This window comes from Ictidomys tridecemlineatus, chromosome 4 (genome assembly GCF_052094955.1).
Source record: "Ictidomys tridecemlineatus isolate mIctTri1 chromosome 4, mIctTri1.hap1, whole genome shotgun sequence".
NCBI lineage: Eukaryota > Metazoa > Chordata > Mammalia > Rodentia > Sciuridae > Ictidomys > Ictidomys tridecemlineatus.
The window spans coordinates 173006383-173029180 of NC_135480.1; the positions used below are offsets into that span (position 1 = coordinate 173006383).

Here is a 22798-nt window from a genome sequence, read left to right on the forward strand (position 1 = left end):
GCAGCCAGGAAAAGGATCTTAGAAGAAGAGGAGGAAGAGAGAATTGGGAAATCAAAATGTCTGATCCCATCTATTCCTAACCACAAGCACAGTTCCTTAAAAACCCCTAGAGATGACCAACCCCAAGAGGTACTTCCCCTTGTGCCAACAAGGGGTTTCAAAATCACTTTTCTCTAGATTTTAAGTTGATTGGCCACTTTTCTAAATTCTATATCCCAACAATCATCTAGAGACAGATAAAGCCCTAAAACCCTGAGACAACAAAAACCATTGCATCCCTCTCTTGGGACCCCCTCGCTCTTCAGGAGCTCTGCTTTCTTTCTAGTACTCCAATAAATCCTATTATTTGCTTTCAAATAAATACATAAAAGAATTTTAATAAGTGATTATTAGACACAAGTTAGCAAACCATGGTCCTGGGTTGTTTTGGGTTTTCTTTGTTTTGTTTCGTTTGCATTGCAGGTCAATTAGAAAAGGTTTTAATACTTTCAACTGGTTAATTAAGGGGGGGGAATATACAACACATTCTGTATGAGGGCTGCAGAGCAAAAAAATACATACTATCTGATCCCTCAAAAAAGTTTTGCCATCTCTTCATGTAAAATGTTTAAAAAGTAGGTAGGTGACTATATCAAGATCTCTGTACTTTTCTTTGTAACTTTTTGGTCTACTCCTTTTTATATTATTTCTGAGATAAATTAATAGAAACAGAAGATTTGTAGAAGCCTTGATTTACACCTGGTCAGTAAGAAGCACAGCTGCAATAATCAGAGGCTTGCAACTCATATCCAAATGTAGAGTAAGGAAAGTAGTCTTGGGGCCTCAGTCCTCACCTTGTGGGATCTGACAATATGTCCCAAGAGACAGTGTTAGAACTGAATTGGGTTAGAGAAAACCCAGCTTGCTGACTGGTGGGGAGAAATCCCACACCTTATTTTTTTTTTTATTAAATAAAACATTTATCTTCTAGTTTTCGGAGGACACAACATTTTTGTTTGTATGTGGTGCTGAGGACTGAACCCGGGCCGCATGAGTGCCAGGCGAGCGCGCTACCACTTGAGCCACATCCCCAGCCCCAAATCCCACACCTTTTGAGGTCACAATAATCTTCAGTGTTGATTGTTATAGTGTAATAACAATGGGAAAATGGGAAGTTAATTTTTATGACAAACATTATGAATTTCTCCAAGAATACAAAATGAATAATAGCCTGATTATTGAACTCTAGCTTATATGTTCCAGGTTCTTTAATAGAAAAACTTTATAGAAAAGAAAGGATGAAACAGAAGGGAGGACCAACAGATTACAGCAATTTTGATCATTTTTATTTTCTTTTAATAAGCAAAGACTAAATAGCAGCATCCAGAGATACAATGAATGATAAAAATCTAAGAAATTCTAAAGTCAAAATGGGAGCTAAGGGTAGCTCAGTGATAGAGCTCTAGACTACTATGTGAAAGGCCTTGGGAACAACATATAACACTGCAAAAAAAGAAAATTATAGTAGTTACTTTGGGGAGGAAAGAAGGGATTAAAATTGAGAAAGAAGGCTAGGTGTGGTGGCATACACCTATAATCTGAGATACTCTCGAGGCTCAGACAGGAGGATTGCAAGTTCAAGGCCAGCCCCAGCAACACAGAAAGACTGTTGTCTCAAAATAAATTAAAAAAACAAACAACAACAAAAAAGTTTTTATAAAAGGCTGGAAATGTAGCTCAGTGGTAAAGTATCCCTTTACCAATGAATCAGGATCATTCACTCCCAAATGGTGCATTCTGTTAAAAATTTGTGAAGTAGATTCTTAAGTTGAATGGAAGTCACAGAAAAGGGGGAAAAGAAAATTTCTTTAAAATCCTAGAAGGAGTAAGTTGTGGGGGCACATATCTGTAATCCCAGTAACTGGCATGCCTGAGGCAGGAAGCACAAATCCATGGCCAGCATCAGCAACTTAGTGAGACCCTGTCTCAAATTTTTTTTTAAATGTTTATTTTTTAGTTGTAGTTGGACACAATACCTTTACTTTATTTATTTATTTTTTTTTTATGTGGTGCTGAGGATTGAACCCAGGGCCCCTGTACATGATAGGAAAGCACTCCACTGCTGAGCCACAACACCAGCCCCGTCTCAATTTTTTAAAAATTCAAAAAAGAACTGGCAGGACAGGATTTACAGCTCAGTGGTAGAGCACTTACCTAGCACTGGGCTCAATCTTCAGCAAATAAAAATAAATAAATAGATGTACTGTATCCATCTCAACTTAAAAACTTAATGAAAAAAAGAACTGGGGGTTTCCCTCAGTGGCAAAACACCTCAGGGTTCAATTCCCAGGATCCCCCAAAAAAGTAGCTAGGCATGGTGGCACACTCCTAAAATCGCAGCTACTTAAAAGGCTGGGGCAAGAGGATCACATATTGCAGGCCATCCCCTAGACAATTTGGCAAGACCTCTTTCAAAATAAAAACTAAAATAATTTAAAGGGGTGGCAATGTGGCTCAGTGCTAGAGCACCCTGGGTTCAACTGCTAGAATTGCAAGAACTAAAAACGAAAAAGGACTGGAAGATCCTACTAACAGCGATTTGTGGTAATTTTTATGTCTTTCTTTTTTTTTCCAAGTTTCTAATTTAAACACATTTATTTTATAATTAGGGGGGAAAGCTATTTTAAATAAGTAAACATCCTGGGCATATGGCATACACCTGTAATCCCTTCAACTCAGGAGGATCACAAGTTCAAAGCCAGCCTTAGCAATTTAGGGAGAGCCTGTCTCAAAACAAAACAGGCTCGAAATGAGGCTCAATGGTTAAGTGACACTGGGTTCAACTCCTGTTACAAAAAAAAAAAAAAAATCAAGAGTTAGGGCAAGAGATTGACAAGGTGAAAATGATCAGTAGTATACAAAGAAAATCAGCAGAATTCTACAGTTGCTCATGCAAAAAAACAGAGACTTAGATGATTTATGGAATAGTACACTGCTTGCCTAGCACAGGCAAACGCCTGGTTTCAATCCCCACCACCAGAAATTCAAAAAAAATAAAATTATAAACGAATATTACACTCTAGTCAATGATACACATGCTAAAATGTTTAGAAAAAAATTACCTTGAAGTCTTACTTTAAAATGCATCAAAATCCAAGAAAAAAAAATAATAAAGACAATGACAGCTAAGCAAAGCAAATATAGAAGAAAGGCAATTTGATATATATGAATCCTTACAGCATAACTTAACTTTTCTTTATGTTTAATCATTTACATAATAAAATGCTGAAGGTGGTGTCAACTTCCACAGATGGGAAAAGCAGCCCTAAAGGAACCCAAAAACAGGGGGGGAAGGGGGTGGACAAGAGTTAAATAGGAGCTAAAATAAAGAGATAAAAGCAAAAAATCCTATGGGCTGGGGTTGTGGCTCAGTGGCAGAGTGCTTGCCTCACACATTTGAGGCACTGAGTTCAATTATCAGCACCACATGAACAATAAATAAAGAAAGATATTGTGTCCATGTTTAACTAAAAAATTTTTTGAAAAAAATCCTAAGAAAATGAAATCATGTATCAGTTGTGGACAATCAGTCATTCACTGCATGGTGAGTTCATTACAAGAATGTGTCTGATTTGATCAAGATGTTTCAGACAGGGGCTAGGGATGTGGCTCAAGCGGTATCAGTATCGCGCTCGCCTGGCATGGGTGCGGCCTGGGTTCGATCCTCAGCACCACATACCAACAAAGATGTTGTGTCCGCCGAGAACTAAAAAATAAATATTAAAAATTCTCTCTCTCTCTCTCTCTCTCTCTCTCTCTCTCTCTCTCTCTCTCTCTCCTCTCTCACTCTCTCTTTAAAAAAAAAAAAAAAAAAAAAGATGTTTCAGACAGAAGATACCTCATATAGACATATCGGAGTATAATACCAAGCTCAGAAAACCTGGATGAAATCTTTCTGAAAAAGGGTGTGAAAACAGGCAAGAACAGAAACAAATGATGGCTTTATAAATGATAATATATCATTTGTTTTGCAATGCTATGAAAACCTGGGGACTTATACATGCCAGACAAGGACTCTATCATGAAATTATACCCCCAACCCAAGGCAGCAGTATTTAAACTTAATTGTCCATATTTTTGTAAATATACACAATTTATAAAAACAAATCTTCCCTGATTCTGTTAAGACATCTATAAAATATTAAGAAAAAAGAACATGAATTTACAGAACCTGGCACAGGTTTTAAGCAGAACAGTTACTAATGGCCTCATGCATGCTAAACATGAGCTCTACATCGGAGCTACACCCTAAACCACTACATGTTTTCATTTTGATACTGTATCACCCACAAATTGTTTTACAGGAGTAATACTGGGGATGAAACCCAGATGTGCACAGCCACTAAGCTATATCCTCACCCCTTTTTATTTTTCCTTTTGAGACACAGTTTTTCTAATTTGCCAAGGCTGGCCTCAAACTTTTGATCTTCCTTCCTCAGACTCCCAAGTAGCTGGGATTACAAGCAAGTGCCATCATGCCCAGCTACCTATACATGTCTAACTCTAAAGTCATTACTCATCGCCATATGTAAATACCAATCCAAGACTTAGCTTTTTCAGCTTAAGTAAATTATGATTCAGATATTTTTTGTATTTTTCTTCAGTGATATCATCTGTTTTATTCCTTACAGGGTACAGACTAGACAACTTCTGAAAGCACAGCTGATATACTTAACAGCTGTTAACAAGCACAGTACTGCAACATTAGCACTAACATATTAATAAAATATAAAATTTTAATCAGAATATTAAATTTGTCTTCCTTTATAAAATACTCTACAAGCCTTAGTCAAGAAGAAAATTACTTTATTCAATAAACACTTCAATAAATATTTGATAAATAAACCACCAAACGTAAATTAAGAGTATAATAGGGAAGTTACCAGGCTGAGCTCTAGAAGTGTCAAGAGGTCTGTACAGCTTGGGGAAAAAAGAGGAAAAAGCAGGGTCAACTGGTAATTCTATTTTAAACAGAATAGTGCACCCTCCCCATTAGTGACATCCAACAAGACAATTTTCAAATTAAAAGAAAATATGGCTAAGAAAAGCATCATCACTGTCTTCCTCAGGATCTTTTACCCATGCATATGACCTATAAAGAGCTAAGCTGCTTTCACAGTAAAAAAAAAATGTGCTGATAGCTTTTCTAATGAGCCAAGTGTTTTTCATAGAATCTGTCACCCAGAAAATTTGGAAACATAATGAAGTAAGGTTATTTTTTAAATCATCCTTGTACCTACCAAAAATAAATGTTATTAACATAGTCTAATAGCCTTTTTTCATTAATACATTTTACATCTTTTCTCAGATAAACAGAAACTATTCATTTTCCATGACATTTTATAACATAATTTTTAAGTATTATTATAATTACTTCATAATTTATGTGGTATAATATAAACACAGATTATTAATTATCATCCACAACCTTCCAAGACTTTCAATTCCTTTCAATCATCCTGAAAAGTAAATATCATATGCCATTTTATATTTTAAAAAACTAGTTTGTATCTCCAAGATAATAGAAAAACACCACTTTTAAACAAGCGATAAAAATAATCACTAGAATGAGACATATACTATTACATCATTATATGATGAATTAAGATCCTATCACTTGGGCTGGGGCTGTAGCTCAGTGGCAGAGGGCTTGCCTAGCATATCAAGAGGTCTGTGAGGCATTGGGTTCAATCCTTAGCACCACATAAAAATAAACAAATAAAATAAAGGCATTCTGACCATGTACAATTACAAAAAATTTTTAAAAAAGAAAGATCAGGTCACTTACACATTATTCATACCAAAAATGTATAACCCAATTCTAATCATGAGTAAATAATAGACAAATCCAAGCTGGAAAACACAGTATGAAGAAACTGGTTTATTTTCTTCAAACATGTCAATGTCATGAAACTAAGGAACAGTTCCACAGGAAGTGTCTGGTGATATAACTCAGTGGCATATGCTTAGCATGCACGAGGTCCTGGGTTCAATTCCCAGGGCCAAGAGAAAGAGTGACAGAAACAGAGAGAGAGAGATTAAAGAGAACAGACACCTAAATACAATAAAGGATCAAGGACTTAACTAAAAAACCTTACTGGGACAATTTAGGACAAATATAAATAAAATGGATGCCAAATTAATAATGACTTAATTTTCTTCTTTTTGGATAATTTTACTGTTTTATGCAAAAGAAGTCACTTTTTACAAAAACATATTAATGTGGGCTGGGGATGTGGCTCAAGCGGTAGCGCGCTTGCCTGGCATGCGTGCGGCCCGAGTTCGATCCTCAGCACCACATACCAACAAAGATGTTGTGTCCGCCGAGAACTAAAAAATAAATATTAAAAAAAAAAAATATTAATGTATTTAGGAGTAAAGAAGTATCTTATCTCTACTCTCAAAAAGTTCAGCTGTACTAAGGGTATAGCTCAGTAGAAGAGAGCTTGCCTGGCACGCTCCAGCACCTGAGTTAAACTCCAGCACCACACACACACAAAAAAAAATAGGGCTGTAGGGCTGGGGATGTGGCTCAGGCGGTAGCACGCTTGCCTGGCATGCGTGCGGCCCGGGTTCGATCCTCAGCACCACATACCAACAAAGATGTTGTGTCCGCCAAGAACTAAAAAATAAATATTAAAAAAAAAAAAAATAGGGCTGTAGAAATGATGAATAAATGCACAAACTAAATGTGGTAGAATATAAAGGGCTGGGAATATAGTTCAATTATAAAGCGGCCTTGGATTCAATACCCAGCAAAAAAAAAGACTTAAGAAACTTATCTAATTAGTAACATAGGTAGACCACGATCCAAACTCAGGTTTATATGGAATCAAAAGAGCTCTTCTTTTAGCATGCAACTTGGATAGATCATCTCAGAACATCCCTACCTCTAGACATTTGGGAATATAAGGGCTGAGGATGTAACTCAGTAGTTGAGAGCTTGCCTAGCATGCACAGACCTGGGTTCAATCCTCAGGAACACACACACACAAAGTGGGTAACTAACTAACATCTGATAGAAAAAAGTCAGGAGGATGGAAGCCAGCCTCAGCAACTTAGCGAGGTCCTTATAAGTAATTTAAACAAAGCCTGTCTCAAAATAAAAAAATTTTTAAAAATTTTAAAAAAAAGGGCTGGGGATGTAGTTCCGTGGTAAAGTACCCCTAGTTTCAATCCCTGGTACCACAACAACAACTACAAAAGGCACTTTGTTTCCAATTTAAGGTTACTTCCTTAGAAAATATTTTCCACTGCATAAGATGAACAATTTTTCATTCTTTCCTTTGTGTGTCTGTGTGTGTAAGAGAGACAGAAACTGTGTGTCTAAGAGAGAGAGAATGTGTGTGTGTGTGTGTGTGTGTGTGTGTGTGTGTGTGTGTGTGTGTGTGTGTGTTGAGTGTGGTGCTAGGGACTGAACCCAGGGTTTCCTGCATTCCAGAACAAATCAATCAATTAATGGCCAGGGATGGTGGAAAAATGCATGCTTAATTACCAACATGGCGGGGGTGGGGGGGGTTGTCTGTGTGTATAAATAAATAACAAATAGAAAACCCTTTGTGAGGAAAGGAATATTCCCCCCTCCTCCAATTTGGAGACTAATTCTTTGTAAATCAGCCCAAAGACTTTGCTTGGGAGGAAAGAAAGGGTATACAGTTTACAATCCCTACATTACAACGGGCTCTCCTTCAAAATCTTACTTTTCATTTTTAATGATTTGCTAAGTACAAATTTTTTCCAAATAAAAACAATCATTTTATTTATTAGTAGAGTTACACCCATGATTACTATTAACTTCTATTTCTTCTTTGATAAGAGACCATTCATGAAACAAATTTTTCTTAAGAACTATAAAAAGAGGATCTAGCTCTCAAAGTTTTCCAACAATGGAGAGTCTTTCTTGATCAGTTTGTGAATAAACATCAGAGCTATGTGTGGTGGTAAAAAGGCCTATAATCCCAGCAACTTGAGAGGCTAAAACCGCAAATTTAAGGCTTGGAAATTCAGCGAGACCCTGTCTCAAAACAAAGAGCCAGGCAAGTAGCACAATGGTAGAACACCTCTGAGTTCCACCTGTAATATCACAAAAGAAAAACAGATACAAAACAAAAAAAAAAAAAAAAACACTTATAAGTAACTACCAAAGTACAGTCAAATCATCAATCTGAAGTTATAATGGACTAGATTAGGTTTATTTACCCACTTACATAATGCCTCTGAAAAGAGGCTTGCCAATCTAGTCAATAAAGTATACAATGTTAACTATACCAAGTACTATGCTTTCACTTTACTTGAATTATCTCATTTCATTTAAAATTAAGGACTGGAGGTGTAGTTCAGTGTGGGAGTACTTGCCTAGCATAGAAGAGACCTTGAGTTTCATCCCGAGCATCATCATCAAAAAAAAAAAAAAGGAATGAAGAAAAAGAAAGCCAAGAAACTGACTCGGTAACTGGTAGCTGGAATTCAGGATTAATTAGTTCTAATGGAACAGTATCTAATTGTACATGAATCAACAATATTACTTTTTCCTATTATTTACTATCTGCTTTTTAAACACAAGGTCCAAAATGGTGAGATTTCCTACAAAGGAAAACATTAAATCATGTGTTTTCCCTTAATTCTAAAAGAAACAAAAGTTCCACAAACACTTACCTGTACCACTTGTTTCTGTGGTTGTGTCGCCTGTGTTGTTGAAATCTGTGTTTTTTCCCGAGCACCTCGGCAGCGGTCATTACTCACTGAAGTCATCATGTACAGTATATACAAAATAGCGTATGTACAAAATAGAAAATCTGCAACAAAGTAGGAAATCATGCAAATCATGGTAAAAGGTAAACATAAGTCAGAGGAAAAGAAGATACATAAAATAAAAGTTCTCTGGAATACAAATTTTCAAGAAACAGCACTTTTTAAAAATATTTACTTTTTAGTTGTAATTGGACACAATATCTTTATTTTATGTATTTATTTTTATGTGGTACTGAGGATGGAACCCAAGGCCTAACACATGCTAGGTGAGGGCTCTACCGCTGAGCCACAACCCCAGCCCCAAGAAACAGCACTTTGATATCAAAGATTTTGCTTGTAGCATTTTGGAGGACAGTGTGACAAGAACTGTTCAAGAATCTTAGCAATGCTAAATAAAAATCTCAAGGACAACTAATTTTAACCAGCAACCATTTTACCAGTATATATAGCTACTACTACTTGTAGTAACTACTAGACTTTACTCAGCAAAAAACAAAATTCAAAATGTGATCAAGAAACAAGACAAGAGTAGGGATTATCAGTGACAGTTGCTTGCCTAACATGGGTGAGATACAGGTTATGAACCATGACATTCCAATTGTTTGCTTATAGATTCCAAACAATCGTGTTCATTGAAATGATTACTTTCCCCACTCACACTTTGTACTATTTATTCATCAGTGTTCCATTTATGAAAATAACCTAAGTACACTAAATATAACAAAATGTGAATTTCTCCTTACAGGAGTGCCATCTGCTGATAAAAATCTGCATGTACAAAAGAAATATACTTACACTAAAATGAATTTTGATTTACAAAAAATATTTCTATTACATTCAAACATAATTCGGTGCAATATACCTTTTTTTGGGGGGGGGGTAACCAGGGATTGAACTCAGGGGCACTCAGACACTGAGCCACATCCCCAGCTGTATTTTATATTTTATTTAGAGACAGGGTCTCACCAAGTCGTTTAGTGCCTCACTTTTGCTGAGTAAGACTAGCTTTGAACTCCTATTTTTTCTCCTTCAGTCTCGTGAGGAGCTGGGATAATAGGCATATACCACCACGGCCGGCAAGGTAATTCACCTTAATATTCACTTGTCAGGAAGGAAAACCATAAACTTCAATATATTTTAAAATATTAAAACTTTACTAATTTATTGAGGACATTAAAACTATCTCTATTCCAAATATCAATTTAGTGTAAAATGTTTCATAATTAATATAATTAGGTTACGAATAACAACCAAATTCCATGTGAAATATAAGTACGTTGCCCATTTAATGTTTAAGTATTATTTGGAAACTACAGTTTTTCCTTTATTAATTACTGGTCTACATTACATATTCATAAATAATTTCAATGAAAAACCTTCAACTTAAAAAAGGAAGATACATCTCTTGGAAAACAATAGAATTAATGGCCTTAGACCTAGCTTTCAAGGATACTCAAATCAACAAATTCAGACTAACTTGTTTTCTGACAATCATGGATCTACATACTAAGGATGAAATGTCAGTCTTAGCCTGGTATAGCAGCACACACCTGTATTTCCAGCAACCAGGAAGTCTGAGGCAGGAGGATCACAATTTTGAGGCTAAACTCAACAGTTTAGCAAGACCTTTAGTGAGACCCTATCTCAAAAACATAACGAGAGCTGGGGATGTAGCTCAGTTATAAAGTACACCTGGGTTCAATACCTAGTACCACAAGAAAGAAAGAAAAAAAAAAAGTCTTAATGCAAAAAATATCCAACCAAACAATTTCCAGGACTGGGGATACAACTCAATATCAGAGCACTTACTTAATATGCATGAAGGGGCTGAGAATATAGCTCAGTTGGTAGAGTGCTTTCTTTATATGCACAAGGCCCTGGGTTCGATCCCCAGCACTTAAAAAAAAAAAAAAAATGAAGCCCTTGGTTCTAATCCAGTACCCACCCCCCAAAATAATCTTTCAGACACAAGAAGTTTTGTCCCACTTACTTAAGAGGCTAGGACAGCCTCCTGTCACTTCAGGACAGGAGTCTCTGAACAGCCTGGGCAACAGTGATATAGTAACACCCCATCTCAAAAAAAAAAAAAAAAAAAAAAAACCTTCCTGATATAGAATTGAGATTTTGCAGAACATAGAGGTGGGGGTGGAATATGACTAAAATCCTCTGGAAAAACAGACTTCAAAAGATACATAAAGTTGGCCAGGTGCTAGAGTTATAGCTCAGTTGTAGAGTGCTTGCCTAGCACATGTGAGGAACTGGGTTCAATCCTCAGGACCACATTAAAAATAAAGAAAGAAAGGTATTGTGTCCATCTACAACTAAAAATATATTTAAAAAAACAATAAAGATGGCCAGGCATGGGATGGCCAGGTTCGAGGCCAGCCTCAGCAACTTCAGTGAGACTGTGACTCAAAATAAAAAAAGAGCTGGAAAGCTGAGCATGGTGGCACATGCCTTTAATCCCAGTAACTTGAAAGACTGTGACAAAATTGGGAAAACTGTCCCAAAATTTTAAAATGGGTGGTGGTATGGCTGGGATGTAGCTCAGGGTTAAATTGTCCCTAGGTTCAATTCCTGCTTCCAAAAACAAACAAAAAAATAAATAAAAATAAAGCACCTTCAACTAATATACTATACTGTCTATGGGGAAAACATGTTATATCTACTGGAAACTGAATTATGTATAGTAAACATAATTGCTTCTTGGGCTGGGGATATAGTTTAGTGACAGAATGCTTGCCTATTATGAGTGAGGTATATCCAACTTAAGAATCACCAAAAAAGAAAAACAATTGTTTCTGGGCAGGACCCAGTTGCCAGAACTTACTAATTCAGTTTACACTTGTGTTCCATCCCTTATATCATTTCCCACCCTGAAGAGCTCTACTACTCTGGAACAGGTTCCAAGAGAATTCTTAGAATAGAAACAGACAAGAGCAAGAGATTCTAAAAATAATCCAGCAAAAATTCAAACAAGCATATCTCAGGTTCTTGCACTGCAGGAAGCACCAGGTTACTCAAATATATTCGGTCAAATTTTAAAACTGGTATTGACCTCCCGTCATCCAAATTAAAGATGTGATACATTTTAACACAGATAAGAACTACTGGGCTGGGTGTGAGGCCCTGGGTTCCATCCTCAGCACATTAAAACAAGTAAATAAAATAAAGGCATTGTGTCCAACTACACCTAAAAATTAAATATTAAAAAAAAAGAACTGCTGATACATTTTTAGCTTCTTCAGGTGTTTGTGTATTGTTTGCCAATGTTGGAGACTTTATATATATCCAGGAGTGATCAACCACTGAGTTACTTAAACTTTCTTTTTTATTTTTTCCCTTCTTTCTTTTTTGTACCAGGGATTGAACCCAGGTCCCTTAAACATTGAGTCACACCCCCAGTCCTTTTTTTTTTTAATGCTTTATTTTGAAACAAGGTCTCCTTAATTGAGACCTCATTAAATTGCTGAAGTTGGTCTTGAACTTGCAATCCTCATGCCTCAGCCTCAGGAGCAACTGAAATTATAGGTGTGCACTGCATTTAACTTTCAAGGATTCTTTTGAACATTCAATAACACTGTGTTTTCCAAAGGTCTCAGTCTAGAATGAACACTGGTTAACTGCCACCTGACTTTCTATAAAAGCTTATATAAACAAATAATGAGGACACTTTAAGGCATGCAAAAAACACAGTTGGGAGCCAGGTGTGATGGCTCATGCCTGTAATCCTAGCTACTCAGGAGACTGAGGAGGATTGCAATGTCAAGTTCAGCCTGGGCAACTTAGTGAGACCCTGTTTCAAAATAAAATTTACAAGACTGGAGGTGTAACTCAATGGTAGAGCACTTTCCTAGCATGCATAAGGCTCTAGGTTCAATCCCTAGTACAGAAGACACTGGTGTCCATGTGGTGTGGACCAAGCATATAAACCCAGCAAGTCAGAAGGCTGAGGCAGGATTCCAAGTTCAAGGCCAATCTAAGCAACTACTTAGTAAGACCCTGTCTCAAAATTAAAAACAAAACCAAAAAAGAGCCAGTATTCTACAGTGGTAGAATACATGCATAAGAACCTAGGTTCAATCCCTAGTGCCACAAAAAAAGAAAGAAGAAAAAAGGGATTGGGATATAGCAGCTCAGTAGCAGAGCACTTGCATAGCATGAGGGAGGACCTGGGCTCAATTTAACCCCTGGTTCCACAAAAAACAGAAGGCCCACAAAGCCAGGCACAGTGGCACACACCTATAGTCCCAGCTACTCAGGAAATTGACCTTCGAAGATTGTTTAAGCCCAGGAGTTCAAAGTTACTCAGGGCAATATAATAAGACACCATACCAAAAGAACAAAACAAAAAAGGAAAGCCAGGCCAGGTGTGGTGGCACATGCATGTAATTCCTAGTATTCAAGGAAGATGAGGATCACAAGTTCAAGGCTAACTCTGGGGATTTAACAGTATCTTCTCTCAAAATAAAATAAAAAGGTCTGGGATGTAGCAGAGTACTTGTCTACCATGTGGGAGTCTTTGCATTGAACCCCAGTACCATTTAAAAATTAAAAAAAAAAAAAAAAACTGGGGCTGGGGTTGTAGCTCAGTGGTAGAGCACTTGCCTAGCATGTTTGAGGCATTGTGTCCATCCACAAATAAAAAAAATATATATAAAAAAAAAAGAAATAACATCAGAGATGCTATTTATTCAAACACAAAGCCAATATTACAGGGACTACCACTTAGACTGACAAGGATAAACACAGGTCCTCTGTATATAAACTCATTTCAAAATGTCTAAAACCAATAAGCAATGATAAATTAATAGCAGCAAAGAAATGGTATTTACTATGTACCAGATACCATTTTAAGGGCTTTATAAGCACAGTATTAAGTCATTAACCTTTCCAACAACACTCTGAGGAACATTAACATTACTACTTCCATTTTACCAAAAAAAAAAAAAAAAAAAACCTAAGACATAAAGAGTCACAGATAGTGAAGTGATAAAAATTAAAAATTCAAACTCCAGTCATCTGGCTCCATGGTCTTTTAACGATTATGCAATATTGTAGTCCCCAACTTGGTTTCCTCTTCTTCAAGACAGCAGAACCGCATAACATGCATAGCTCTCATCCGATGAGAAAAATTTGTTATGCATCATAATCTAAGTTCCCCAGCCTCCCAGATACCACAGGTGCTCTATACTATTATTTCCAACCTCTGTCCTTGCTTTTTCTATTTTTTTTAAATTTCTGTATTTCTTTTATTAATATTTATTTTTTAGTTTTAGGTGGACTCAATATCTTTATTTTTATGTGGTGCTGAAGATCGAACCCAGTGCCTCACAGGTACTAGGGTTCTAGTACTAGGCAAGCACTCTACCACTTGAGCCACAGCCCCAGCCCTGCTTTTCTATATAGAAAGAACCATTACTCTCAACCCTTTTCTGCATCATTAAGTGAATTTTAATAGATTAAGAATTTTTCTGGGGGCTGGAGCTGTAGATTGGTGGTAGAGCTCTTGCCTAGCATGTATGAGAACTAGGTTTGATCCTCAGCACAACATAAAAATAAATAAGTAAGTAAATAAGGTATTGTGTCCATCTACAACTAAAAAAAAGAAAACCAATGATACAAATCAATTTAAAAAAAAAAAAATCTTGCTCGATACAGTGGTGCACACCTATGGTCCCAACAACTTGGAAGGCTGAGGTAGAAAGATCATAAATTCATGACCAGCCTCAGCCACTTAGTGTGAGACCATATTTCAAAATAAAAAATAAAGGGCAAGGGTATATCTCAAGTGCCTCTGGGCTCAATCCCCAAAACCACAAAAATCAATTCAGGAGGTCTAGAAAAGCCAGCAAGAGAAAGTCAATAAGACAACTAGGTTTCCAAAGTACTCAACTAGGAGACCTAATTCCATGCAGCTCAACTGCTACTGCCCTGCATGCCAGAAGCTGACCAAGCTGATACTTTTATTCTTCACAGCTGCAGAGGGCAGGGTCAGACATCTAGCAGCTGGTGGACAAGGCTGAACTCCCCTACACCCACACTTGACAGACAGAAACCACAGTGTTATCAGCTGTCCCATGCACTAAACTGCCCACAGAAAAAATGAGTGCTGAACTCGGACATTACAGAACATCACATTTTATTTTGTACAGTCACACTTCAGGTTACCTAAGGTTAGGGATGAAAAAGTATTTGATTGCCTATGGCTGCTTCAATACACGTATCCCATTTCAATTCTCTTTTCACAAGGTTTTATTTTTATTATTGTTTTTTCCAGTACTGTGTTTGAACTCAGGTGTTCACACATGGGTAATGTAGGCACTCTACCACTGAGCTATATCCTCAGCCCTTAAGCCCTGTCTTTAACCCAGTAGCTACCTAGTATTATCTCCAATTCCTTGAAAAGTCCATAATTATCACAATCAGTCATCATCCCTACTTCTAACAGACCTCTCAAAAAAAAAAAAAAAAACAACCTATACTATGTATCTTTGCAAAAACCCTATCAAATTATAAACAGACTACTTCAGATTATATTCAACAATGCCTCTCAAATACCAATCGGATATCTTCATTAAAGAATTACTACTCAGGGGCTGAGGCTGTGGCTCAGTGGCAGAGCACTTGCCTAGCATGTGTGAGGCCCCGGGTTCAATCCCAGCACCACAAAAAACAAACAAACAAACAAAAAGAATTATTAAAGAATTATTACAACAGAGAAGGACTAGTAAAGAGTCTACTTAAAAAAAAGGACTATAATCAGATCAAAAGATTTTCTACAGATTATCCACTTACATGAGTTTATTTAGAAACATCCTTATGAATTTAGTATTTATGATTTTTGTTAAACATAAACTCTGTTGTTTTTCTTTATTCCCTGTACCATTTACATTAGATTGTATTACCTTCATATGTATTACCATCTGGACTTGCTTCCCCAGAATTTGCAACCATCCATATTCACAACAGTATATCTCCATTCTGCTTTTTGCTTTCAATGTTCATTTCTGATACCTACTAGGTTTCTCAGCAACTCTAGCAATAAGGAATGAGTGTATATTTATGCTATTACCTCCTGCCATATTCTGATCCTATGGTTTCTCATGGACCTAAGAAACTAATAAAATGCTAAAAAATTAGCAGAAGCCCAGGAAAACATCTACTCCATGAAACACTAGCATCAGGAATTTGTCATTATCAAATGAATCTTAAGGGCTGGGGATGTGGCTCAAGCGGTAGCGCGCTCGTCTGGCATGCGTGCGGCCCAGGTTCGATCCTCAGCACCACATACCAACAAAGATGTTGTATCCGCCGAGAACTAAAAAATAAATATTAAAAATTCTCTCTCTCTCTCTCTCTCTCTCTCTCTCCTCTCACTCTCTCTTTAAAAAAAAAAAATGAATCTTAAAACTCTAGAAGGGCTTTTAATCCCAGTTTCATGGGAGGATGTGACAGGAAGACCAAATGTTTAAGGCCAAGCCAAGTATGGTGGCACACACCTGAAATCCCAGTGACTCGGGAGGCTGAGGCAAGAGGATCACAAGTTCAAAGCCAGTCTCAGCAACTTAACAAGGCCCTAAGCAATTTAGCAAGACTCTTCTGTCTCTAAAAACATAAAAAGGGCTGGGAATATGGTTCAGTGGTTAAGCGCCCCTGGGTTCAATCCCCAGTACCAAAAGAGAAAAATAGTTTAAGGCCAGCTGTTTCACCTCAAAATTTAAAAAAAAAAAAGAGCTGCTGATGTAGTTCAGTGGTAGAGTGCTTGCCTAGCATCCATGAGGCCCTTGGTTCAATACCTAATACGGGGGGAAAAAAGACTAAAAGCTGCATACAGTGGCATATGGCTATCATCTCAGCTCCTTGGGAGGCTCAAGAAGGATTGGGAGTTCAAGGCCAGCCTGGGCAATGTAGCAAGACCCCAATTCAAAAGATAAAAATAAAAACTCTTGAAGAATGGATCACTATCCATCAGCATCTCTGGTTGCACAGTAATCATTTAGAGAATTTCTAAAAAAAGATGACTCCCAGGTTCTATTAAAATCAGAGCTGGGCGCAATGGCACATGCCTGTAATCCTAGAGGCTCAAGAGGCTGAAGTAGAAGGATCACAAGTTCAAAGCCAGCTTCAGCAATTTAGTGAGGCCCTACGCAACTTAATGAGACCCTGTCTCAAAAAATAAAAAGGGTTGGTGCTGGGGCTGTAGCTCAGTGGCAGAGCACTTGCCTAGCATGTGTAAGGCACTGGGTTCAATCATAGCACCACATAAACAAAATACAAGCATTCTGTCCATCTATAACTACAAAAAAAATTTAATTAAATTTTTTTTAAAAATAAAAAGGGCTAGGGATGTGGTTCAGTGGTTAAAAACCTCTGGGCTCAACCCTGGTATCAAAAAAAACTGAAGAAGGGCTTGGGATGTACTTCAGTGGCAATTTACCAAATTTGACCATTGGTCAAATTTCCAATACCTGAAAAAAAATTCAGAGTTGCTCAAAACAGAATAGATATTAATATTGTTTTAAGTTTGCCAAGCACTTCCCCAAAATAACCAAGCAATTTTACTCTATGAATTCAAAAGAATTGAAAACAGATGCTCAACAATATGTACATGAATGAATCATAATAGCCAAAAAGTAGAAACAAACCAAATGTCTATCAACTGATGAATAAATGAAACATAGTATAAATTCATAATAGATTTTTATACTACCTTTATTATGTTTATTTTTATGTAATGCTGAGAATCAAACCCAGTGCCTCACATGTGCTAAGTAGACCTACCACTGAACTATAACCCCAGCCCCACAATAGAATAATATTAGAATAATATTAAAGTAGTAAAATAAAGTTCTGTTAGGTACTAACACATGGGTAAATCTTTAAAATATCATGCTAAGTAAAATAAAGTCACAAAATAACATTTACAGATATTGTATAATTCCATATATATTCAAGGTTTAGAATGAACAAATCCATAGAAACAGAAAGTATATTGGTGGTTGGCAGGAACTGGGTGTGGGGATTGAACTCAGGGGAACCTCAACCACAGAGCCACATCCCCAGCGACTTTTTGTTTGTTTTTTTTTTTTTTAGTTGTAGTTGGACACAATACCTTTATTTTATTTATTTTTATGTTGTGCTGAGGATCCAACCCAGGGCTTTGCAAGTGCTAGGCGTGCTAGGTGAATGCTCTACCGCAGAGCTACAACCCCAGCCCACTTCCCAGACCTTCTTATATTTTATTTTATTTTGAGACAGGGATCTTGCTAAGTTCCTGAAGCTGGCTTTGAACCTGCAATCCTCCTGCTTTAGCCTCCCCAACCACTGGCATTACAGGCATGCACCACCATGCCTAACCTCTTAATTATAAACTGATGCCGGGTATACTGATTGATCTTCTAGTATACTGCTAAAACCTGGCAACACAATAAAATACAAATTCTTTGTTGCTTTCCATTCCCTACACTTTGGTCAAACTGGCGTTGCCATTCTTCCAAATATTACCTACTTTTTTGCCATCGCCTTTCTCAGACATGTTTTCTAAAATGTATTGAGCATACCCTTCATTTTCTCATTTTTGGTTCCTCAACATGAACACCAATTACTTTCTATATAATGTCAATTACAAATGGGGCGTTTTGGGGGCTGGGGATGTGGCTCAAGCGGAATGCGTGCGGCCTGGGTTCGATCCTCAGCACCACATACAAACAAAGATGTTGTGTCTGCCGAAAACTAAGAAATAAAATATTAAAATTCTCTCTTTCTCTCTCTCTCCTCACTTTCTTAAAAAAAAAAAAATGGGGCGTTTTAGGGTCACATAACCATATACTAAACAGCAACTGAGAGTTTTTTGTTTCTGTGGATGATTAAGCCCAGGACTTCATACATACCAAAGCCAGCACTCTACAAGTACAATCTCCAGAGGCTGAGTTCTATGAAGGTCTGTAATCCAGATATTCAGGAGGCTGAAGCAGAAGAATGCCAAATTTGAGGCCAGTCGGGGAAGTTTAGCAAGACCTTGCCTCAAAATAAAAAGTGTTGGTATAGTTAAATGATGAAGCACTTCCACAGCATGTATGAGGCCCTAGGTTCAATTCCCTGTACCATTTAAGGAAAAAAAAAAAAAAACTTGAGGCTTGGCTCTTTCTTTCGTTTTGTTTTGCTTGTTTTGTTTTGGGTACTGGGAATTTAACCCAGGAGTACTTTACCACTGAGCTACATCCCCAGCCCTTTTTATTACTCGATAAACTTTTGAGGCTGGACTAGAACTTGCCATCCTCCTGCCTCAACCTCCCCAGTTACTGGGATTATAGGCACATGCCACTGCACCTGGCCAGAATTTTAATTGTTGTTTATATATATTTTTAAGATATATAGACCTTTATTGTATTCATTTAATTATATGTGGTGCTGAAAAATCGAACCCAGTGCCTCACACATGCTAAGCGCTCTACCACTGAGCCACAGCCTCAGCCCCCAGAGTCCTAAGAGTAATTTTACAGCTTTCTCTCTTTCTCACTAATCTATCAATTGTCACTTCTCAGTGTTGTGTGTCTAATGTCCTCATAGGATGCATCTAAACTGGCAGAGGGCTTAGATATCAATTCATCATGCTGATTGGAACAGAAAGTAAAATCAGAATAAAAAACAAAGGAAAAGGAGTGTTTTCTTTTCTTTAAAGCATTCAATCGAACGTCTTGACTAAACTCCAACACACAAAATAGATAAAAGTGAAAAAAAAAAATCTAAACTGTAGAGCTGTTGCCTAGCATGTGTGAGGTTTTGGGTTTAATCTCTATTACCACCCCAAAAAAAAGAAAAAAAGTGAAGCCAGTCTAGTGAAATCTGGCATAGGAGTTCAAGGACCCCGCCTGTGTATCCCATCCCTCCTTCCTCACACATTACAAAATCCCAGTCTTTTGCACTACAAAGGTGTTAATGTTCCTTTCTATCTATTGCTTACACTGTTTCATTTATCAGCTTGCACCTGGCTGTATTCCCAGATAGTAATATTTCACATAGGCAAAAGAGTTCAGTAGTATGATTAAGAGCATAGGTTTAGAAGTCAGATCTGGAGTCCACTAATTTTAAGATTAGGTAACAAAGGACAAGTATCTCAAGGTTTCCCAAGTCTGTAAGCAGCAGAAAACAAGATAATGTACTTCAAATGCTTAGTTAACATAAATGGTAGAAATTACAGGACTAATGAACATGGACCACTTTTTTCCTGTTCAATCTCTTCATTCCACAAGATTAAATTCACTTATTCAAAAAGATATTAATAATTTTACTGCAGAATGGCTTAAATACCATAAAATACATCCTTACATATACAATTAAAGATTTTTTAGTATATATTTACCAAACTGTGCTACTGTCTAGCTATCACCCAAATAAAATCCTCTTTCCTTTCTCTGATAGTTGGGCAAACTATCAGAGTATCTAAGTTTGCTTTGCTACATCCAACTGTGCAAGCTCCATCCCATTACAACAAAGCCTTTTAGTAAAATTTTAAAAATAAACGCTCTTCTGTTGTAATAAAATAGTAAATGGCCCATTCTAACAAGGATTTTTTCCTTTCACACCTGGATCGCACTGTACTACACAGAAATAATTTTCTACCATTACCATAACACTTCCAACTATAATGAATTTAGAAGGCATTAAACAAGCTGAAGTACCGAAGCTAAGAAATGTTAAAGAGATCATCTGGTCTCCAGCAATTTGAAGGAACATTTTTACCAAGTAAACTGTTCCTTCAAATTGATGTTATAGCAGGAAATTTCTAATCAAAATAAAACAAGATCTTGGGCTGGGATTGTGGCTCAGTGGTAGAACACTTGCATGTGTGAGGCACTAGTTCAATACTCAGCACCACATACAAATAAATAAATAAATAATTTCATCAACAATTAATAAAAATTTAAAAATAATAAAATAAAATAAAAACAAGATCTTGACGGGAGTGATTAATTAAAGCATTAAACTTACTATATAAAATTGACCCAGCCAGGCATGGTGCTTCATACCTGTAATCCCAGCCACTTAGGAAGCTGAGACAGAAGCATTACAAGTTTAAGACCAGCCTTGGCAACTTGGTGACCCCATCCCAAAATAAAAACATACTGGAGATGTAGCTCAGAGAGGTAGAATGCTCCTGGGTTCAATCCCCAGTACTGGAAAATAAAATAATTTAAAAAGGCTGAGGATATAGATAAGTGACAGAATACCCCAAGGGTGCAATCCCTACCACTGCAAAAAGAATAATGACAATATAAAAAAGAATTGAAGCCAGGAGCAGTGGCACTTGCCTATAATTCCAATGACTCAGAAGGCCAAAATAGGAGGATTACAAGTTCTAGGCCAGCCTCAGCAACTTAGCAAGACCCTATCTTAAAAAAATAAAAAGTGGGCTGGGGTTGTGGCTCAGTGGTGGAGTGCTTGCCTAGCACCTGTGTAGCAGAGGGTTCAATTCTCAGCACCACATAAAAATAAATAAATAAAATAAAGGTATTGTGTACACCCACAACATATATTTATACATATGTTATATATATTACATATGTATAAATATATGTGTACATATATGTTGTATATTTTGTGTATGCTTTTAAACATACACATAATAAAATAAAAAATGCTTGGAATGTAGCTCAGTTGTAGAACACTCCTGGGTTTAATCCCCAGTATCAAAAGAATTTAAGTACACAAATTTTAAAAAGAAAGAAAATGTTTACTGTGACTGATGTGACTAACTTTGTCTCTCATTTATGAGCTGCTACAAATAAATTACTAGTCAAGGCTAAAAACAGATACAATTATGATATGGTAATAAAAGTAACAACATGGACTGGGGATATGGCTCAGTTGGTAGAGTGCTTGCCTCCCGTGGACAAAGCCCTGGATTCAATCTCTAGCACCACAAAAAAGAAAGTAACAACAAGGATACAGCCCAATTCACAGGTAGAATCTATCCTCCCAATGATGAGTTCCTGGCTTCATCCCAAGCAGAAAATAATAGTGTTTTGTTTATTTGTTTTGGTACTGTGGATTGAACCCAGAGCCTGACACATTAGGCAAGTCCTCTACCACTGTTACACACCCAGCTCTTATACTTTCTACAATGACCTTGCTATATTTTTCAAAAAAAATTTGTAAATATGCAAAGTATGATCACAGGTTTTTGGAGTGGGGGATGGAACGGGGACTACAACTAGGGATTATATGGTTATACCTGAGTAGTAGCGTGCTTGCTTACCATACATGAGGCTCTGGGTTTGATCTCCAGAACAATGGCGGGGGGGGGGGGGGGGGGGTGTATACATACACACACACACACACACACACACACACACACACTTTATGTAAAGAAAAAAGGGGCCAAGCATGGTGGCATACACCTGTAATCCCAGCAGCTCAGGAGGCTAAGACAGGAGGATCACAAGTTCAAAGCCAGTCTCAGCAAAAGCAAGGTGCTAAGCAAGTCAGTGAGACCCTATCACTAAATAAAGATATGAAATAGAGGTGGGGATGTGGCTCAGGTCGAGTGTACCGGAGTTCAATTCCAAGACAGCCCCCCAGCCCCTGCCCCCAAAAAAAAGAAAAGAAAAAAGGGTAAGGAGCTGTGCATACCTATGATACCAGCTACTTGGAGGCTGAGACTGGAGAACTGCAACTTTGAGGACAACTGGGCAAGACTTAAAAAATCTGAAAAAGGGGCTGGGGATATAGCTCAATTGGTAGAGTGCTTGCCTTGCATGTACTAGGTTCAATCCCTAGCACAACAACAACAATAACAACAAATCTAAAAAGGTTTGGAGATATAGCTCAGTGACAGAGTGCTTGCCTAGCATGCAAAGCTCTGGGTTCAATCCCCAGTACCACAAAAACAAAAAAGAAAAAATGGGTGTTTCTAACAATATCTTAAATCACTAGTTTTTATCTTATTTATTTTTTTCAAATTTTTGAAAATTGCTTTTATAGGTAACATAGTTCCAACCAGCCT

The 22798-nt window shown here is 37.2% G+C and overlaps 1 protein-coding gene across 1 annotated transcript in view; it reads right to left on the reverse strand.

Annotated features, from left to right (window-relative positions):
- LOC101963325 (ubiquitin-associated protein 2) overlaps positions 1–22798 on the reverse strand; it is a 76899-nt gene that overhangs the window by 48395 nt on the left and 5706 nt on the right. The window contains exons 2-3 of the mRNA XM_078047744.1: positions 8695–8834; positions 4923–4959 (exon numbers count right to left, since the gene is read on the reverse strand). Of these exons, the coding sequence (XP_077903870.1) occupies positions 4923–4959; positions 8695–8774 (117 nt within the window). The 5' untranslated portion in view covers positions 8775–8834. The remainder of the gene's footprint in view (positions 1–4922; positions 4960–8694; positions 8835–22798) is intronic.